Raw genomic sequence first — 18,239 nt, forward strand, 5'->3', positions numbered from 1 at the left:
TTTTTCCCAAATGTTCATTAATGAGGATGTATCATTTTCTTAGTGGGGGGGAAAAAAAGGGATAAAAAACCAGGATAAAAATAGTGTAAATGAAGGAAATATTCACCAATTTAAAAGCTTAAACTTTTACCTGCCATATCTGTGGCTCAGAGTAAATTCCAGAGGGGCCAGGGCTCTCCCTGCTTTTTTCAGAGATACTTTCCCAGCCCTAACCCAACACCTGGCATGTAGCAAAAATAAAAGTTTAACAGATGCACTTTCATTCAACATGCTCGGTTTTAAGACTCAGTATTATCTCTAAGCACGTGTCTGTGGCTACCAGGCCTGCTCCACAGTAAGAGCCCAATATGACCTCGCATCTGTAAACCCAAGGCATCTCTGCGACCCCATGGCATCTTTGTTTCCCCAGGTGCAGCCAAGGGCCGCAGTGGACTAGGGGTGGCCTAGAGTCACATTCCTTGAAACCAGAATGCTCTGATCTCCCAGTCCCCTGCACACAGCTAAGAGCTAAACTCCTGCTTGCCTTGCCCAGCTCAGGCCAAAGGATTAAGAGGACCCACAGGGCCCACCCCCACTCCCCAAATCACAGGCCATTACCATCTGCCCCCTTAGAAGCTGGAGAAGATTCTCACTATGTGGCAATTCCATATCATGGTATGTACAGTAATATGATTAAGTGAGGATCAGGGTGACTTTCAAGTCAAACTTAATCTCAAGTATGAACTTATTTGAAAAGACCAGAATAATTTAAACAGGCTTTCAGGAAAAAGGCCACGTAAATGGCTTTACAGCTCTGTTTCACTGCGTCAAGTAGCACGGTTGACAGAGCTTTCTGCAGTGACGGGAATGTTCTGTCTCAGTGCTGTGTAACGAGGCGGCCACTCGTCACATGTGACTACTAGGCATCTGAAATGTGGCGACTCAAACTAAAGCCGAACCCATTTTGTCTCATGTCAATAGCCCCAAGCGGCCAGCAGCTATCCTGGAGAGTGTGGACGAAGAACAAATCACAATTGGAGATGATGACCGCACCCGATTCAAAAGCACAAATCGATCAGGGAGAGGGCTGACTCTGGGCACAGCGTGTTGAAGACTCTGGAGAGGAGTTACGCTGACAAGAGATTAACTCTGAGTTTATGGAAGCTTGATATTTTTAACGATGCTTACCACAGGAAAAACATCAACTCCTCTTTTCTGGATTCCTTTGTTTCAAAGCTTGCATCATACAGAGCATAGCGACAATCTTTTTCAGGAAGCATTCCCACAAAATGCTTGAAAGGATCGGTTATGGTGACACCAACATCTCCCACCAAGATCTCTTTGCCTTCCTCCACGATGATGCACTTTTTGTCTGCACTGAGACAGAAGATGACAGCCTTCTTTCTTTTCTTGATTTCTTCTGGCGTGGAGCACTTCCGAACTTTCATGTCATAAAAAATGCGACATACTTCATCAGCAACTTGCACTCCTGAGGCCTAGAGTAAGAAGAAAAGAACACCAAAAGGGATACAACGTTTATCATGCCAAATAAACAACACTATGACTTCTGGTTATAGACTGGTATGCACTTACATGTCATCTACTAGGAAGACTGGAAAATCTGAGCTGCAAACACGAATCTCAGTCGTTAGACTTTAAAAAGAGGACACATACAAAGCTGTTCATCACCATTACGTGGGAGTAAGGGAAGATCTGGCCACAGCGGCTCCTCTGACCCTAGAACCTGGAAGACAGAGCCTCCTGGGGTGCTAGTTTCTTCTCACAGAGGTTGCTCACAGCCCAGACTGTGGGTAGATCTCTCTCCAGTTCAGGTGTTAACACCCCCTCCAGATGGTCAGAGTGGCTGGGTTGGGAAAACTCCACTTCTACAGCATACCTTTTGCTAATAAAAGAATATTTTAAAGGTTTTTGTTCTATTCACGTCAAAATTATGATTAATATCCAGTAATGTATCAGTCACATACCTTTAAAATTTCACTTAAGAAATCACAAAGTTTTAAATTAAAATTAGAATAAGTAAGATTGCTAGGAGACTAGACCTTAACTATTTCCACCACAAGAAATATTTATGTGATGTGATACAAGTATTAGCTAACTAACAGTGGTAACCATATTGCAATACATAAATGTATCAAAAATCAACACCCTGTAAACCCTAAGCTTACATGTTACATGTCAATTTTATCTTAATTAAAAGTAGATATTCACTGCTATAACAAAAACAGGATAGCTTAATTCAGGATCATATTATACATGCTATCCCCAAATGAAGAAGTGGTCACACAAGATGTTGGTAACAGAAGATCTAAAACTAGGTTTTGATCTTTTCATCTTAAGGAATGTGCTATTCTCATTAACTTTATTTACAATTTTTTATGCTTCATTAACTACTTTGGTTTGCATGTTAGCTTTTCTAAAACAAGAATTGTAAACTTAATGGAATTTAACTACTGAAGAATACCAATTGTTAATGATACTCAAAATTAACATCAAGTTTTTTAAGAAGTTAAAATGCATGTGAGATGAAAAAATAATCCGCACACTAGGAAAAAATATTTGCATCATACATCCAATAAGAAATTTGTATCTAGAATATAAAAAGAAACCTTATAACCACAGTAAAAAAAAAAGAAAAAAAAAACACAACCCAATTTAAAAATGGGCAAGCGATCTGAATAAACATTTCTTTAAAGAAAATTTTAAAATGGCCAAGAAGCACCTGGAAAAAATACTCAACATTACTAGTCATTAGGAAAGTGCATATCAAAACCATAATGAAAAAATACTGCACACACACTAGGATGGCTGTTAATAAAAAAGATGACAATGACAAATCTTCGTGAGGCTGTTGAGAAAATAGGGCCCTTAAACATTGCTGAAAGAACCTGTCAAACAGCCAGATGCTTCAGGAAACCGTCTTGAAGTTCCTCAAAATGTTAAACATGGAGTTAACACCCAGCAGTGCCACTCCTAGGTGTATACACGAAGGAAATGAATGTCCATACAAAAATCTGTACCTGAACGTTCATGGCAGCATCATTCCTAACAGCCAAAAAGTAGAAAGAACCCAATGTTTATCAGCTGGTGAACAGATAAGCAAAACATGGCATATCCATACAATGGAATATCACTCACCATAACAATGAGATGCTGACACCTGCTACACTTCAAACTGAACCTTGAAAAACATTATGCTAAGTGAAAGACTGAATTGGGGTGCTGAAGAAGATTCTTCAGAGTCCCATGGACACCAAGGAGATCAAACTAATCAGCCCTAAAGGAAATCAACTCTGAATATTCACTGGAAGGACTGATGTTAAAGCTCCAATACTTTGGCCCCCTGACGTGAAGAGTCAGTCAACTCATTAGAAAAGACCCTGATGCTGGGAAAGATTGAGGGCAGGAGGAGAAGGGGGCAACAGAGGATGAGATGGTTGGATGACATCACTCCATAGACATGAGTTTGAGCAAATTCCAGGAGAGAGTGAAGGACAGGGAAGACAGGCATGATGCAGTCCACGGGATCACAAAGAATCAGACACAACTGAGCAACTGAACAAGTGAAAGACCAGATGTAAGAAGCCACATATCTCACAATTCTATTTTTGTAAAATGTTCAGAGCAGGAAAATCCATGGACAGTAGATGAGTGGTTTCCAGTGGCTAAGGGGAAAGGGAATGGAGAGTGACTATAGAGCCTCTTTCTGTAGAGACAGAATGTTCTGGAATTCGACAGTGGTGATGGGTGCACAACTCTGGAGATAAACTGAAAATCAGTGAATTGTACTTTACGATCCATGAACTCAATCTCCATAAAGCTGTTACTTAAAACTGCATGTAAGAATTCTAGGGGTTAAATACACAAAGATCCTAGCAGTTACTTAGTATTAAGGTAACTGGGCCATTGAATCATTCACTCATTGTAAGAGTTGGACATGGCTGAGCAACTGAACCACAATCCCATCAAATCTAATCCACATCCAATCACTAAAGTTAGCGTGTTAGTTGCTCAGTTGTGTCCCATGCTTTGTGGCCCCACGGACTGTAGCCCATCAAGCTCTTTTTGTCCATGAGATTCTCCTGGTAAGAATACTGGAGTAGCCATTTCCCTCTCCAGGGGATCTTCCCAATTTAGGGATCGAACCCAGGTCTCCTGCATCGCAGGCGGATTCTTTACTGTTTGAGCCGCCTGCTGCTGCTGCTGCTGAGTCACTTCAGTCATGTCCGACTCTGTGTGACCCCATAGACGGCAGCCCACCAGGCTCCGCCGTCCCTGGGATTCTCCAGGCAAGAACACTGGAGTGGGTTGCCGTTTCCTTCTCCAATGTGTGAAAGTGAAAAGTGAAAGTGAAGTCGCTCGGTCATGTCTGACTCGTAGCGACCCCACGGACTGCAGCCTACCAGGCTCCTCCATCCATGGGATTTTCTAGGCAAGAGTACTGGAGTGGCTTGCCATTGCCTTCTCCGGTTTGAGCCGCCTGGGAAGCCATAATTCACCTCAATCCCACCTGATCTAATCCAAATCTAACCATACTCACTTCAATCCTAACTAATCTGATCCACATAGATACAAAAAATTAAGGCTAGAAAATTACCTCAAAAGTTGCACAATATCACTTTCCCACTTCTAAAAAATACTTTCTTAAACCTTCTGTTACTGCTTTAGGAGAAATATTGTTCCAGTCGTCACAGTCATCTATGTAAAGCCAAGTTAAGAATCTTTATTTTGATTTTTCAGCCTTCTCTGCCTCATTCACTCTTTATACCTCAGATCAATTCTCTAAAACCGAGTTAAAATCACTACCACATACTTCCAGGTGTCTCTAACCCATGACACTCACTACAGTTTCAAGTCTTGTCTGTAAGATTATTTGACTGTCTCCTCAAAGGAGTGGTAAGTGCGTTAACACTCTTAAGTCTGTCTTGTTCACTTTTATATTCCCTTGAAATTAAAGAGGAATCGGATTCTCAAGGACGTGCACTGATGGAGAAGACAAAGGCAGGGGTAAAACACTCTTTTTCCCTGATAAACTCCAACAGAAGGGCGTTTACAGAAGGCAAACTGGGGGCGGGGCGGGGCCGCAGGCAAGTCACGGAGAAGTTCCACTCTTTCTGAGGGACTGGAAGGATGAAAAGACAGTTCCTGACTAACAGGACCCAGCGCGCACAGCACGAGAAGAGGGAACTGAGCGGGGGATGGGGCGGCGGGAGGGGGAGGCACTGGATATTTTTAACATAAAGTAAAGGTGACCAGAATTGTGCTTTTGGAAGATAATGAAATGACGCATAAGACAACCAAGCAGGAAGAGAACTGTGGCAACACCGTCACCTGAAAGGCTGATTCTGGCAGCAAGGCAGGACCTGATGAAGACCTCATCAGGGAAAGGGGAAGAGCACACTGAGGAGGGCAGGCGGACACGGAGAAGGTGACAGTCACCTGTGCACCACACCCTGGCTGGGAAGGGAGGATGGGAAGGAGTGAGTCAGAGTCAAGTGTTTAGTCATCAGGAGGCTGACTAACATCACGAAACACTCATCTTCTCTAACCTTCCCATTGGGGTGGCTTTAGAGGCTTTGACGTTATACAAGTACAATCTCTGTGACGAGTTAACGCTGTAACACCAACTTTTGCCCTTGAAGGTAATTTTTAAAACGCACATTTATTATATTCAATCTTAATGAATAAAATATGCTTCAATGTGTTAGACTTTGGTTTACTTAGCATATACTTGGCAATATATTTGGTATGGAAGATTAAACAACTGGTCCCTACACCCCTGATAATGACTCTTACAAAGCTGAACTAAAACAAAAACCGCAAGGACCAACTGAGGAGGCAAGGGAACCACTCCTCCAGCCCAACCGGCTCTGCCCGCGCCCTCCATCCACTAGGAGGGCTCAGGGCACCAGCAGGGCTCTTCTTCCACCTTCCATCAGCAGGCGACTGGGAGCCAACTGCACAGCTGGGGTCACGACTGGTGGGATGGGAAAAAGGAAAACTAATCCTAACCCTTATGGCAGAAAGTGAAGAGGAACTAAATAGCCTCTTGATGAAAGTGCAAGAAGAGAGTGAAGAAGTTGGCTTAAAGCTCAACATTCAGAAAACTAAGATCATGGCATCTGGTCCCATCACTTCATGGCAAATAGATGGGGAAACAGTGTCAGACTTTATTTTTCTGGGCTCCAAAATCACTGCAGATGCTGACTGCAGCCATGAAATTAAAAGACGCTTACTCCTTAGAAGGAAAGTTATGACCAAACTAGATAGCATATTAAAAAGCAGAGATATTACTTTGCCAACAAAGGTCCGTCTAGTCAAGGCTATGGTTTTTCCAGTGGTCATGTATGGATGTGAGAGTTGGACTGTGAAGAAAGCTGATCGCCGAAGAATTGATGCTTTTGAACTGTGGTGTTGGAGAAGATTCTCGAGAGTCCCTTGGACTGCAGTCCATCTGAAAGGAGATCAGTCCTTGGTGTTCATTGGAAGGACTGATACTGAGGATGAAACTCCAATACTTTGGCCACCTCATGCGAAGAGTTGACTCATTGGAAAAGACCCTGATGCTGGGAGGGATTGGGGGCAGGAGGAGAAGGGGACAACAGAGAATGACATGGCTGGATGGCATCACCGACTCGATGGACATGAGTTTGAGTGAACTCTAGGAGTTGGTCATGGACCGGGAGGTCTGGTGTGCTGCGATTTATGGGGTTGCAAATGTCGGACACGACTGAGTGACTGAACTATAGTTTACTAACTTTTTAGAGGCCAAAAGAAATTAACTAGAAATTAAAGTACGAATTATGAGAGCAACAGCTCCACCCAAGCTTCCCCACGAATGAGCTGCGTCACCTCGGGTGTGTCATTTAACATCTCCAACGTAAATGAGTTCCTTCAACTGACTTATTTAGGGGCGAGCACTAGATCAGTATTAATCACCTGGGGATCCTGTTAAAATGCAGATTGTGCAGATTTTGATTCAGAGGATCTGGAGCAGACTCTGAGATTCTTACATGTCCAATAAACTCCAGGTGAAGATCACTACACTGCTGCTTTAAGTTTCAAGAAACATGATAAAATCTTAGCACTCATTGCTATTTAACTTCTCTGCCTACAAGTTTAATTTTTATAATGAAACAGTAGATAAGAGTACATTACAAAAACTATTAGGCCCAAAGTCAAAGCATTTTTGGGAACACAGTCTCCTCCTAAAGCCTACAGGGGTCCTTTTTCAACATGGTGTTTCAAACAGAAGACACAGCATTAAAGAAAAGAAGCCAATTATTCTGAAATATGGTTCATCTATCATAATGATTAAGAATTTCTGTGAGTAGTTAAGTCCCATGGATTTGTTACCACAAAAAGACATTACAAGGAATCTTCAAAATGGGTATAACCCTGATACACACAATCACTTGTTTACTGTGTTTTTACCTAACAGAAAAGATCCTTTCCCGTAAGTATCAGCTTTCAGTACTTTTCTAAAATGTTAATTATTAACATATTAACTGCTCAGCTGTCAAAAAAAAATCCAAAGTCTTTTTTTTTTAAAGGAAAACCAAGCTCAGTTGGGATTCTAAATTAATTAATTTCTGTGGTGGTCCAGCAGTAAAGACTCTGTGCTTCCACTGCAGGGAGTACCGGTTCCATCCCTGGTTGGGGAACTAAGATTCCACATGCTGTCCGGAAAGCCCCCCCCCCCCCAAAAAAGGAAATTTATTTCTAGAGAGTTATTTATATTCAACTGCAAAGTTTTAACAATAAAGACCTTTAAAGGATACTCTGAAATAGGACCAAAATCTGCTGCAGTTAGGAAAGAAAATCTTGAGAGCAAAAATAGATCTGCTTCAACAAGAGCCTTGCGATTACCTTAAAAAGATATGTTATCCACGATTTGAGTTTCTCTCTGTTCTGTACCAGTGACCACTGGAGAATTAGCAGTTGCTCTCAGAACTCCACTCCCATGTCAAAACAGTTGCTGTTAAATGATTATTTCACTGCATTTTGTCTCATGTGGCTACCAGTTTTAACTTGTTCTTGAAGCATGGGAGTGCTAGCCCGCCAGGCTCCTCTGTACATGGGGATTCTCCAGGCAAGGATATTGGAGTAGATTGCCATGCCCTCCTCCAGAGGATCTTCCCAACCCAGGGACTGAACCCAGGTCTCCTGCATTGCAGGTGGATTCTTTACCGTCTGAAATGGATCTCAAACCTGAATCAACTCTAGAAGAGCTTCTGTAAAACACTGATTCAGAGATAAATGAATACAAGGATGCACTGCCTTTTATACTCAACATCCACTCAGTGTACACTTCTTTTTAAAAACTTCTCTTTACTAACAGAGAGGGAAAGAAAAGCTACAAAGACTGTGAAACACTGGGTATTTTAAAGTTGCAGATGAGTGAACACATTTAAAACATCAACTCTCTCCATTCTAGTGGAAGGGTGGTAAGCTTTGAAGAAAGCTCAAGTTTCTGATTCAATTACTGTAAACAACTGAACCAGCTAAAATGTGACTGTTCACAGCAGCCCATCTTTCCCCAAAATATCACAGTGGTCTAGGCCTACACCACCAAATGCAAGGACACCTGACTGGCTCCAAACTTGATGTCAACTATACCTAACAAAGCCCTCACTGGAGAAAACAGGAATAAAAGCTACTGTCTTACCTCCAAAACTTATTATATTAAAAAAAATTATTTCTCTAAGCTGAGAGTCTGAAATATTTGAAAGTAGGATATTGCATAGCAGACAAATAGAATTTCAAATTTACAAAAACCTGGCAGAAAAAAAGGCATTAATTACGTCCTTTCTCAACCTGCCAACTCTTAACACCCAGCATAACTGCTTATCAAAGGAACTGGGGAGTTTAAAAATGGGTTCATGAATATCCTTTACCTACACTATCCTTGCACAAGGGTCAGGAGAAACAGAACATTACTGACTACAAAATATTTAGGCTTCTGGCTACTACAACCAGTGCCTCAGAGCAATAATGTTGAGATAACAAATAAGAGTGACAAGTATGTCAGGGACATTTTTACATGTAAAGTTTAAAAGCCTCACAGATTCTAGGTCAAGAAGGGTGCTGAACATATACATCTCACTACCAAAATGCCACTGAACATTCAAATAAATACGAATGAAAGTCTGAGAAGCATTTAGGTCCCCAGGTCTCCTCCTGAACGCCACTCTGCTGCCACCCCGCATCCCAGGAATTCTGGCAAGAGCCCACAGAAGAGTCTTTCTGGCTCAGTTATCACACTGAGAACAGGAAAATAGGTGGCCATGTGTAGGTGTCACTCTACCACCAGGCCCTGACCATGCATCTCTAACTCTGCAGCCCACTGTTCCAGAGAGCTGCGCTGAGCCACAGCACCTTCTGAGATGACACAGATGTTCTCCATCTGCACTGTTCAACACAGCAGCCACCACCACACGGGGTGACTGAGCATGTAGACTACAGCTGATGCAACAGAGGACTTCAAATAGCTTAATATAAAACAACACACACAAAACTAACTCAATACGTACTAAAATAGTACATTTTGGGTAAACAAATTTATAAAGCCTATTATGTCATTTTCTGTCTTGGAAAAACAGTATACTATTTAGCTTTATGGATGCCTTGTGTCATCAGCAACCTCAGTTACTGTACTAGGCAGTAAAATAATGCCTCCAAGGGTCAGGATTTCAACTGGAGTTTAATAATTATAGCCAACTACTGCTGGAGGTGAGGAGGCAATTTTGGGGGGGAATTTAGATAAGAGACTCTCTGAGGGGGGTGTATTCCGTGTGTTAATTTGGAAAAAGTCAAAACAACCAGATAGTTTAAAACTTATAAACATGACCTACAGCAGTAAACCAAAATTCACAATGATGAAAACTTGGACCTGTAGGGTGAGCTAACAGTTTCTGTCCTACAGTCTGTCCCTGCCCAGTAAGGATAGATCAGACCAGCAAACACACAGCATCCTCTATCCCTTGATAAGTCCAAACTGTCCAGAGCTGCTGAGGATGGTTTTATATATCGTGCCTTGCTCAAGGGGGCCTGACCAAGGGTGCAAGAAGGAGCTAATTAAGTTTCTGCCCCACTAGCCAAGATAGGTAGGTGCCCACAAGACCTCGATGTGGGAGAGCCTGTCTCCCAAGGCCACACCACCCCGAGGAATGCCCACTGTGTCATTTAAACAGTCACTACACAGACTATCGGTGATCCAGAAAATGTTCCAAGTTAACTCCCTGCCCTAACTCACTGGTTCATTCCCCCAAACCAGGACAACCAAACAGCGTTAAATTGATAGCCAGTTTCCACTTGTAGAAGTCCTTCTTCAGCTCACAGCAAAACACAAACCATGTCCTTGAGGACAGTCTATGCACATCAAACAGCAACTCTACCAGCTATATGGTAAAGTTCAGAGGTACACAAAAATGATTTTATGGATACACCTTACTTAGTTGGGGGGAAAAAAAAAACCAACTCTCCTTCAAAAACCTAAATTCTCTGAACCACCAGCCATAACCCCACCAGAATAAAAATAAATCTTACAGAAAAATTATTTAAACATCCAAAGTAGACTGCTGCTACTGCTAAGTCACTTCAGTCGTGTCCGACTCTGTGCGACCCCATAGACGGCAGCCCACCAGGCTCCCCCATCCCTGGGATTCTCCAGGCAAGAACACTGGAGTGGGTTGCCATTTCCTTCTCCAAAGTAGACTAGACATAATAAAAGCCCAGTTGCTAAAAAATAATCTCTCTTCCTCGAATTGCCTGCGGTCATTCAGACAATCTGACTAGGTTTACCAGGTTCCTCACCCACCCGGGAGGCAGGAAGTCAGAGAGGGTGGGGAGGAGCAATAACAAACCGGACAGAGAAATAAAACCAGACAACAATAAATAAAATTAACAAAAAATTTAAAAACAAAAATAAAAAACACAGTAACCATCAACCTGACAGAGAAAATAAAAGTCCCCATTACCCCCTCCTACCCGCTCCCAAAATGTAGACAGAAAAGTGGGAGGGGGAACACCAGGCAGCAGTAAGCACACTGGCAACAGTCCTAGGTCTTTCCTGTTCTCTTTCAAGCGTCTGATTTCCTTCAGGATAAACCTACGCCACGCCAAGTCCTTGATGCCATATCTTTCCAGTCTCCGTTCCCACTCCTCCCCGACACGCACCACGTAACTGTAGTCAGGCACAACTGTGACTCCTGAACGCACCACACGCACTAGTGGTGCTTTACTTTCCTCCTGTCCTCTGGCAAAGCCTCCAGGCAAGAATAGCGTGTCTCATCAGGAAAAAAAACAGTCTAAGGGCTCAGATCATGAACTCCTTATTGCGAAGTTCAGACTTAAATTGAAGAAAGTAGGGAAAACCACTAGACCATTCAGATATGACCTCAATCAAATTCCTTATGATTATACAGTGGAAGTGAGAAATAGATTTAAGGGACTAGATCTGATTGACAGAGTGCCTGATGAACTCTGGATGGAGGTTCGTGACATTGTACAGGAGACAGGGACCAAGACCATCCCCATGGAAAAGAAATGCAAAAGAGCGAAATGTCTGTCTGAGGAGGCCTTACAAATAGCTGTGAAAAGAAGAGAAGTGAAAAGCAAAGGAGAAAAGGAAAGATATAAGCATCTGAATGCAGAGTTCCAAAGAATAGCAAGGAGAGATAAGAAAGCCTTCCTCAGTGATCAATGCAAAGAAATAGAGGAAAACAACAGAATAGGAAAAACAAGAGAGCTCTTCAAGAAAATTAGAGATTCCAAGGGAACATTTCATGCAAAGATGGGCTCGATAAAGGACAGAAATGGTATGGACCTAACAGAAGCAGAAGATATTAAAAAGAGGTGGCAGGAATACACAGAAGAACTGTACAAAAAAGATCTTCACGACCAAGATAGTCACGATAACGTGATCACTGACCTAGAGCCAGACATCTTGGAATGTGAAGTCAAGTGGGCCTTAGAGAGCATCACTACGAACAAAGCTAGTGGAGGTGATGGAATTCCAGTTGAGCTATTTCAAGTCTTGAAAGATGATGCTGTGAAAGTGCTGCACTCAATATGCCAGCAGATTTGGAAAACTCAGCAGTGGCCACAGGACTGGAAGAGGTCAGTCTTCATTCCAATCCCAAAGAAAGGCAATGCCAAAGAATGCTCAAACTACCGCACAATTGCACTCATCTCACACGCTAGTAAAGTCATGCTCAAAATTCTCCAAGCCAGGCTTCAGCAGTATATAAACCGTGAACTCCCAGATGTTCAAGCAGGTTTTAGAAAAGGCAGAGGCACCAGAGATCAAATTGCCAACATCCGCTGGATCATGGAGAAAGCAAGAGAGTTTCAGAAAAACATCTATTTCTGCTTTATTGACTATGCCAAAGCCTTTGACTGTGTGGATCACAATAAACTGTGGAACATTCTGAAAGAGATGGGAATCCCAGACCACCTGACCTGCCTCTTGAGAAACCTGTATGCAGGTCAGGAAGCAACTGTTAGAACTGGACATGGAACAACAGACTGGTTCCAAATAGGAAAAGGTGTACGTCAAGGTTGTATATTGTCACCTTGCTTATTTAACTTATATGCAGAGTACATCATGAGGAACGCTGGGCTGGAAGAAGCACAAGCTGGAATCAAGATTGCCGGGAGAAATATCAATAACCTCAGATATGCAGATGACACTACCCTTATGGCAGAAAGTGAAGAGGAACTCAAAAGCCTCTTGATGAAAGTGAAAGAGGAGAGTGAAAAGGTTGGCTTGAAGCTCAACATTCAGAAAACAAAGATCATGGCATCTGGTCCCATCACTTCATGGGAAATAGATGGAAAAACAGTGGAAACAGTGTCAGACTTTATTTTTTTGGGCTCCAAAATCACTACAGATGCTGATTGCAGCCATGAAATTAAAAGACGCTTGCTCCTTGGAAGGAAAGTTATGACCAACCTTGATAGTATATTAAAAAGCAGAGACATTACTTTGCCAACCAAGGTCCGTCTAGTCAAGGCAATGGTTTTTCCCGTGGTCATGTATGGATGTGAGAGTTGGACTGTGAAGAAGGCTGACCGCCGAAGAATCGATGCTTTTGAACTGTGGTGTTGGAGAAGACTCTTGAGAGTCCCTTATACTGCAAGGAGATCCAACCAGTCCATTCTGGAGGAGATCAATCCTGGATGTTCATTGGAGGGACTGATGCTAAAGCTGAAACTGCAATACTTTGGCCACCTCATGCGACGAGTTGACTCACTGGAAAAGACTCTGATGCTGGGAAAGGTTGGGGGCGGGAGGAGAAGGGGACGGCGGAGAATGAGATGGCTGGATGGCATCACGGACTCTGTGGACATGAGTTTGAGTGAACTCCGGGAGTTGGTGATGGACAGGGAGGCCTGGCGTGCTGTGATTCATGGGGTCGCGGAGAGTCGGACACGACTGAGCGACTGAACTGAACTGAACTGAACTGAAGGGAGACCAAGAGAAATGCCAGAAGTGTTTTTAAAGTGAAAGTGAAGTCGCTCAGTCGTCTTCCACTCTTTGCGACCCCAGGCTCTGTAGCCCGCCAGGCTCCTCCAGCCATGGGATTTTCCAGGCAAGAGTACTGGAGTGGGTTGCCATTTCCTTCTCCAGGAGATCTTCCCAACCCAGGGACAAAGCTCAGGCATCTCCTCTGGGAAGGCAAGGCTTACCTGGTCCCTCAACCACCATCTGAACCCGAGTGACTCAAGGCTTCCATGTGCCAACGCAGAGGATAATCATTTGGAGAAGGCAATGGCAAGCCACTCCAGTACTCTTGCCTAGAAAATCCCATGCATGGAGGAGGGAGCCTGGTAGGCTGCAGTCTGTGGGGTCGCTAAGGGTCGGACACGACTGAGCGACTTCACTTTCACTTTTTACTTTCACACATTGGAGAAGGAAATGGCAACCCATTCCAGTGTTCTTGCCTGGAGAATCCCAGGGACGGGGGAGCCTGGTGGGCTTCCGTCTATGGGGTCGCACAGAGTTGGACGCGACTGAAGTGACTTGGCAGCACAGCATCACCAAGGATGTGATCAACTTTCTCTAGACTGCACTCCTTAAGGGGAAGAACTAACTATTCTACCTAAGAAATATCATCCACTTGATCAGGTTCTGAAAAATGATGATTCCATTTTCATGAAATGCCCTTCAAGATATTTTTCCCCATCCTTTATAGAACAATTCTTACACCAATGAAAAGACTATATCTCAAAACTTTAGGGTCTCCTGAAGGAAAAAAGAAAGCAAAAAACTTGTAAGCAGAACTTCAGGGGTCCAGAGGCTGAGACTCTTCACTCTCAATGCAGGGAGTCTGGGTTCCATCCCTGGTCAGGGAACTAGAGCCTACATGCCACAACTTGGACCCAGCGCAGCCAAATGAATAATTTTTGTTTTAAATTTCCTTTAAAAAAAGGAATTGCCTTTCTAAATTTCCTTTTCCCTGGTGGCTCAGATGGTAAAGAGTCTGCCCACAGTGTGGGAGACCCAGCTTCAATCCCTGGGTCTGGAAGATCTCCTGGAGAAGGAAATGGCAACCCACTCCAGTACTCTTGTCTGGAAAATCCCTCGGCTGGAGAAGCCTGGCGGGCTACAGTCCCAGGGGCCGCAAAGAGTAGAAGATGACTGAGTGACTTCACTTTCACTTTAAAAACACTTCTAGCAATTTCTCTTGATCTCCCTTAGACTGTTTTTTTCCTGATGAGACAAGCTATTCTTATCTTTTTCCATAAGACACAAAATTTCAGTCTTCTGAATGCCGTTTGCAAAAATTTATGTTTTTTAGGTTCCTCATAACTTATTGACAAAAAAAACTTTTAAAGAAGGAAAAATTTCACATTACTTCATTTTATAAGTGACAACTCACTGCGTATCACATCAAGGATTCATGAAAGTACTTGTGAAGATGGTGAAATTGAAAGACATTTTTTGCGCTATAATTGATAAACCATTGTTAATTTCAGGCGTACAGTACAATGTAATGATTCAGTATTTGTATACACTGTGAAACAGTCACCATAAGTCTGGTTAACTTCCATCAACATAAACTTACAATTTTCTTTCTTGTGATAAGAACTTTTAAGGGTTTATTCTTTTAGCAACTTTCAAGTATTCAGTAAGTATTATTAATTATAATCGCCAAGCTGTTCATGACATCCCGGGGACACTGGAAGTTTGTGTCTTTAGATCACCTTCACCCATTTCGCCCACCATCCTCTCTGGCAACCATCAGCTTGTTCTCTTATCTGTGAGTGTGGGTTTTTTCTTTAGACTCCATATATAATTGAGATCATAAGGTAATTGTCTTTCTCTGTTTGACTTCCTTCACTTAGCTTGTTGCCTTCAAGCTCCATTCATGTTGTTGCAAGTGGTAAAACATCTTCCTGTTTATGGCTAAATAATATTACATTTATGAATTTATAAGTGCACAAATATATGCCACATTTTCTTTATCCACTCATCCATCAATGAACACAGGCAGCTTCTATGTCTTGTCTATTGTAAAGAATGCTGCAATGAACAAGGGCTTGCATACATCTTTTATTCCTTTGGATAAATACCCAGAAGTGGATCATATGGTAGTTCTTTTTGAACTTTTGGAGGAATCTCCATACTGATTTCCATAATGAAAAAAAGAAAAGAAAGAAAGAAAGTGAAGTCGCTCAGTCGTGTCCAACTCTGCGACCCCATGGACTATAACCTCCCAGGCTCCTCCGTCCATCGGATTCTCCAGGCAAGAATACTGGAGTGGGTTGCCATTTCCATCTTGAGGGGATCTTCCTGACCCAGGGACCTAACCCGCATGGCAGGCAGACGTTTTACCGTCTGAGCTACCAGGGAAGCCTGATTTCCATAATGGCTGCACCAATTTACATTCCTATCAACAGTGCACAAGGGTTCCCTTTTCTTCACATCCTCACCAACATCTGTTATTAACATTTCTTTCTTATAACTGATATTCTAATGTATATATGGTCAATTAATTTACCTCAAAAGAACCAAGAATATACAGTTGACCCTTGAATGCCTTGGGAGTTAGGGGGCCTGACCCTCGGGGCAGCTGAAAAGAAGCATGTAATTTTGCAGTCAGCCCTCTGAATCCATGGTTTCACATTGGTGGATGCAACCAACCACACATTGCATAGTACCGCAGCACAAATCTATTGAAAAAAATCCACGGCTAAGTGGAACCAAACCTGTGCTATTCAAGGGTCACCTGTACAATGGGAAAGGACAGTGCTTTAACAAACGGTGCTGGGAAAAGTAGACAATCATGTGCAAAAGAATCTTACAACATAAGGAAAGTGACTCAAAAAATGGATTAAAGACTTAAATGTAAGATCTGAAATGGTGACTCTCCTAAAAGAAAACACAGATGGAGAACTCTTGGACATAGGTCTTGGTGATGATTATTTGGATCTGACTACAAGAACAAAAAAAACAAAAGCAAAAAATAAATGAAACTATATCAATGAAGACACTTCTGCACAACAAAGGAAACCATCCAACTGAACTCCTGGGAGAAAATATTTGCAAATCATGTACCTGATAAGGGGTTAGTATCTAAAATATGTAAAGAACTCACTCATACAATTCAGGAACAACAAAAAATCCAATTAAAAAATGGGCAGAGGCTCTGAATACACGTTTTTTTCCAAAGACATACAGATGGCCAAGAGGCACATGAACAGGTGTTCAACATCAGGGAAACAAAACCACAATGACACAGCACCTTAACTCTGGTATCTTTATCAATGTCCTCTGCCTAACACATACACACAAAATCCCCTCTACCCAGAACTGTATCCCAAGTGCTCAGATCAGCTCTTGGCATATAATTTCTCAAGTTATTTACTGAATAAACTGCTGCTGTTGTAAACCTTGGGGCTTTCCTGTTGGCTCAGATGGTAGAGTCTGCCTGCTATGGGGATACCTGGGTTCGATCCCTGGGTCAGGAAGATCTCCTGGAGGAGGGAATGGCAACCCATTCCAGTATTCTTGCCTGGAGAATCCCATGGACAGAGGAGCCTGGTGGGCTACAGTCCACAGGGTTGCTAAGAGCTGGATATGACTGAGTGACTAACACTTCCACTTCCATTGTAAACCTTGAGGGCCAAGAAGAACTGTGTCTCAATCTCCATTAATTACTTCAGGAAAAATATGAGTGGAAGACAAGATTTTTTATATTTAGAATCAAAGTCACCTGAAAAGTCAAATTAAAAAGTTGATCATAAAAAAATGATCATGTATAATGATTCCAAGTAAAATAATATGAATTTAAGGAATATAATAATTAAAAAGACATGTTTTAATGCACTCGCCCACTGTTTGCATTTTATCTACAATTACTGAAGTATGCACTAGTGTAATCAGAATATAAAGAAATGAGACTATCCGTGTAATTTGGATCGAAAGTGGTTTAATATTACTATTTTAGCCAATGCTGATAAGCAGCACTTAACCATGTGCCAGGCATGCTTTAGTTTATTACATACACACCTCACCCAGAATGCTGTGATGGCAGGTATTATTACCATCCCCATCTGGAAGCATGATGAACTGGAGACACAGCACAGTCAGTCATGTGTCTAAGGTCATATAGTTAATAAGTGGCAAGAGTCAAAACACCTAGACAGCCAGACAGGGTGTAGTCTCACAGCTATGATACAATACCCCTTCCCTGGGCTGCTGTAAGGATGAGTGAGATACAGTAACACAATGCCCGACACACAGTAAATACTTATAAGTTATCTGAGACAGCATTACTTCTTGTTCTTTCATTTGTTAAGCTTTCAAGTGCTTTTCTATGGTTCAGGATGCCTCAGTGAGCATCAAATATCATTGTTTCATTTTTAAGAGGAGGGAACTGTTACTGCTGAGGGGGTTTCTGTATGCCAGAATTATTTCAAAGCTGCCACTCTGACAATACTTGCCTTATCTATCTCAAAGGATTTTCACTATAAGACTCAAAATACATTATAACAGTATACAAAGAGAAGGTATTTAAAACTCAATTTCCATTGTATTTTTTTTAAAAGGTAAGGAAGAATAAAAAGTATAAAAATTAAAGCAATCCATCTCTATGGGAACCTGCCCCATCATAACAAAGAATGTCCTCTCGTTCACTTTCATTTGGCAGCATCTGTTGTGAGCCTACTAGCAGAGACTTCGTGCTATTGAAATACACAAATCCTATCTTATGGAGCTCAACAGTCTAGTTCCA

At 42.2% G+C, this 18,239-nt stretch overlaps 1 protein-coding gene across 1 annotated transcript in view; it reads right to left on the bottom strand.

Annotated features, from left to right (window-relative positions):
- DSTN (destrin, actin depolymerizing factor) overlaps positions 1 to 18,239 on the bottom strand; it is a 28,814-nt gene that overhangs the window by 3,511 nt on the left and 7,064 nt on the right. The window contains exon 2 of the mRNA XM_055430283.2: positions 1,168 to 1,475. Within this exon, the coding sequence (XP_055286258.1) occupies positions 1,168 to 1,475 (308 nt within the window). The remainder of the gene's footprint in view (positions 1 to 1,167; positions 1,476 to 18,239) is intronic.

The sequence above is a fragment of the Moschus berezovskii genome, chromosome 15 (genome assembly GCF_049115385.1).
Source record: "Moschus berezovskii isolate FMDL1 chromosome 15, NW_MosBer_1.0, whole genome shotgun sequence".
Lineage (NCBI taxonomy): Eukaryota > Metazoa > Chordata > Mammalia > Artiodactyla > Moschidae > Moschus > Moschus berezovskii.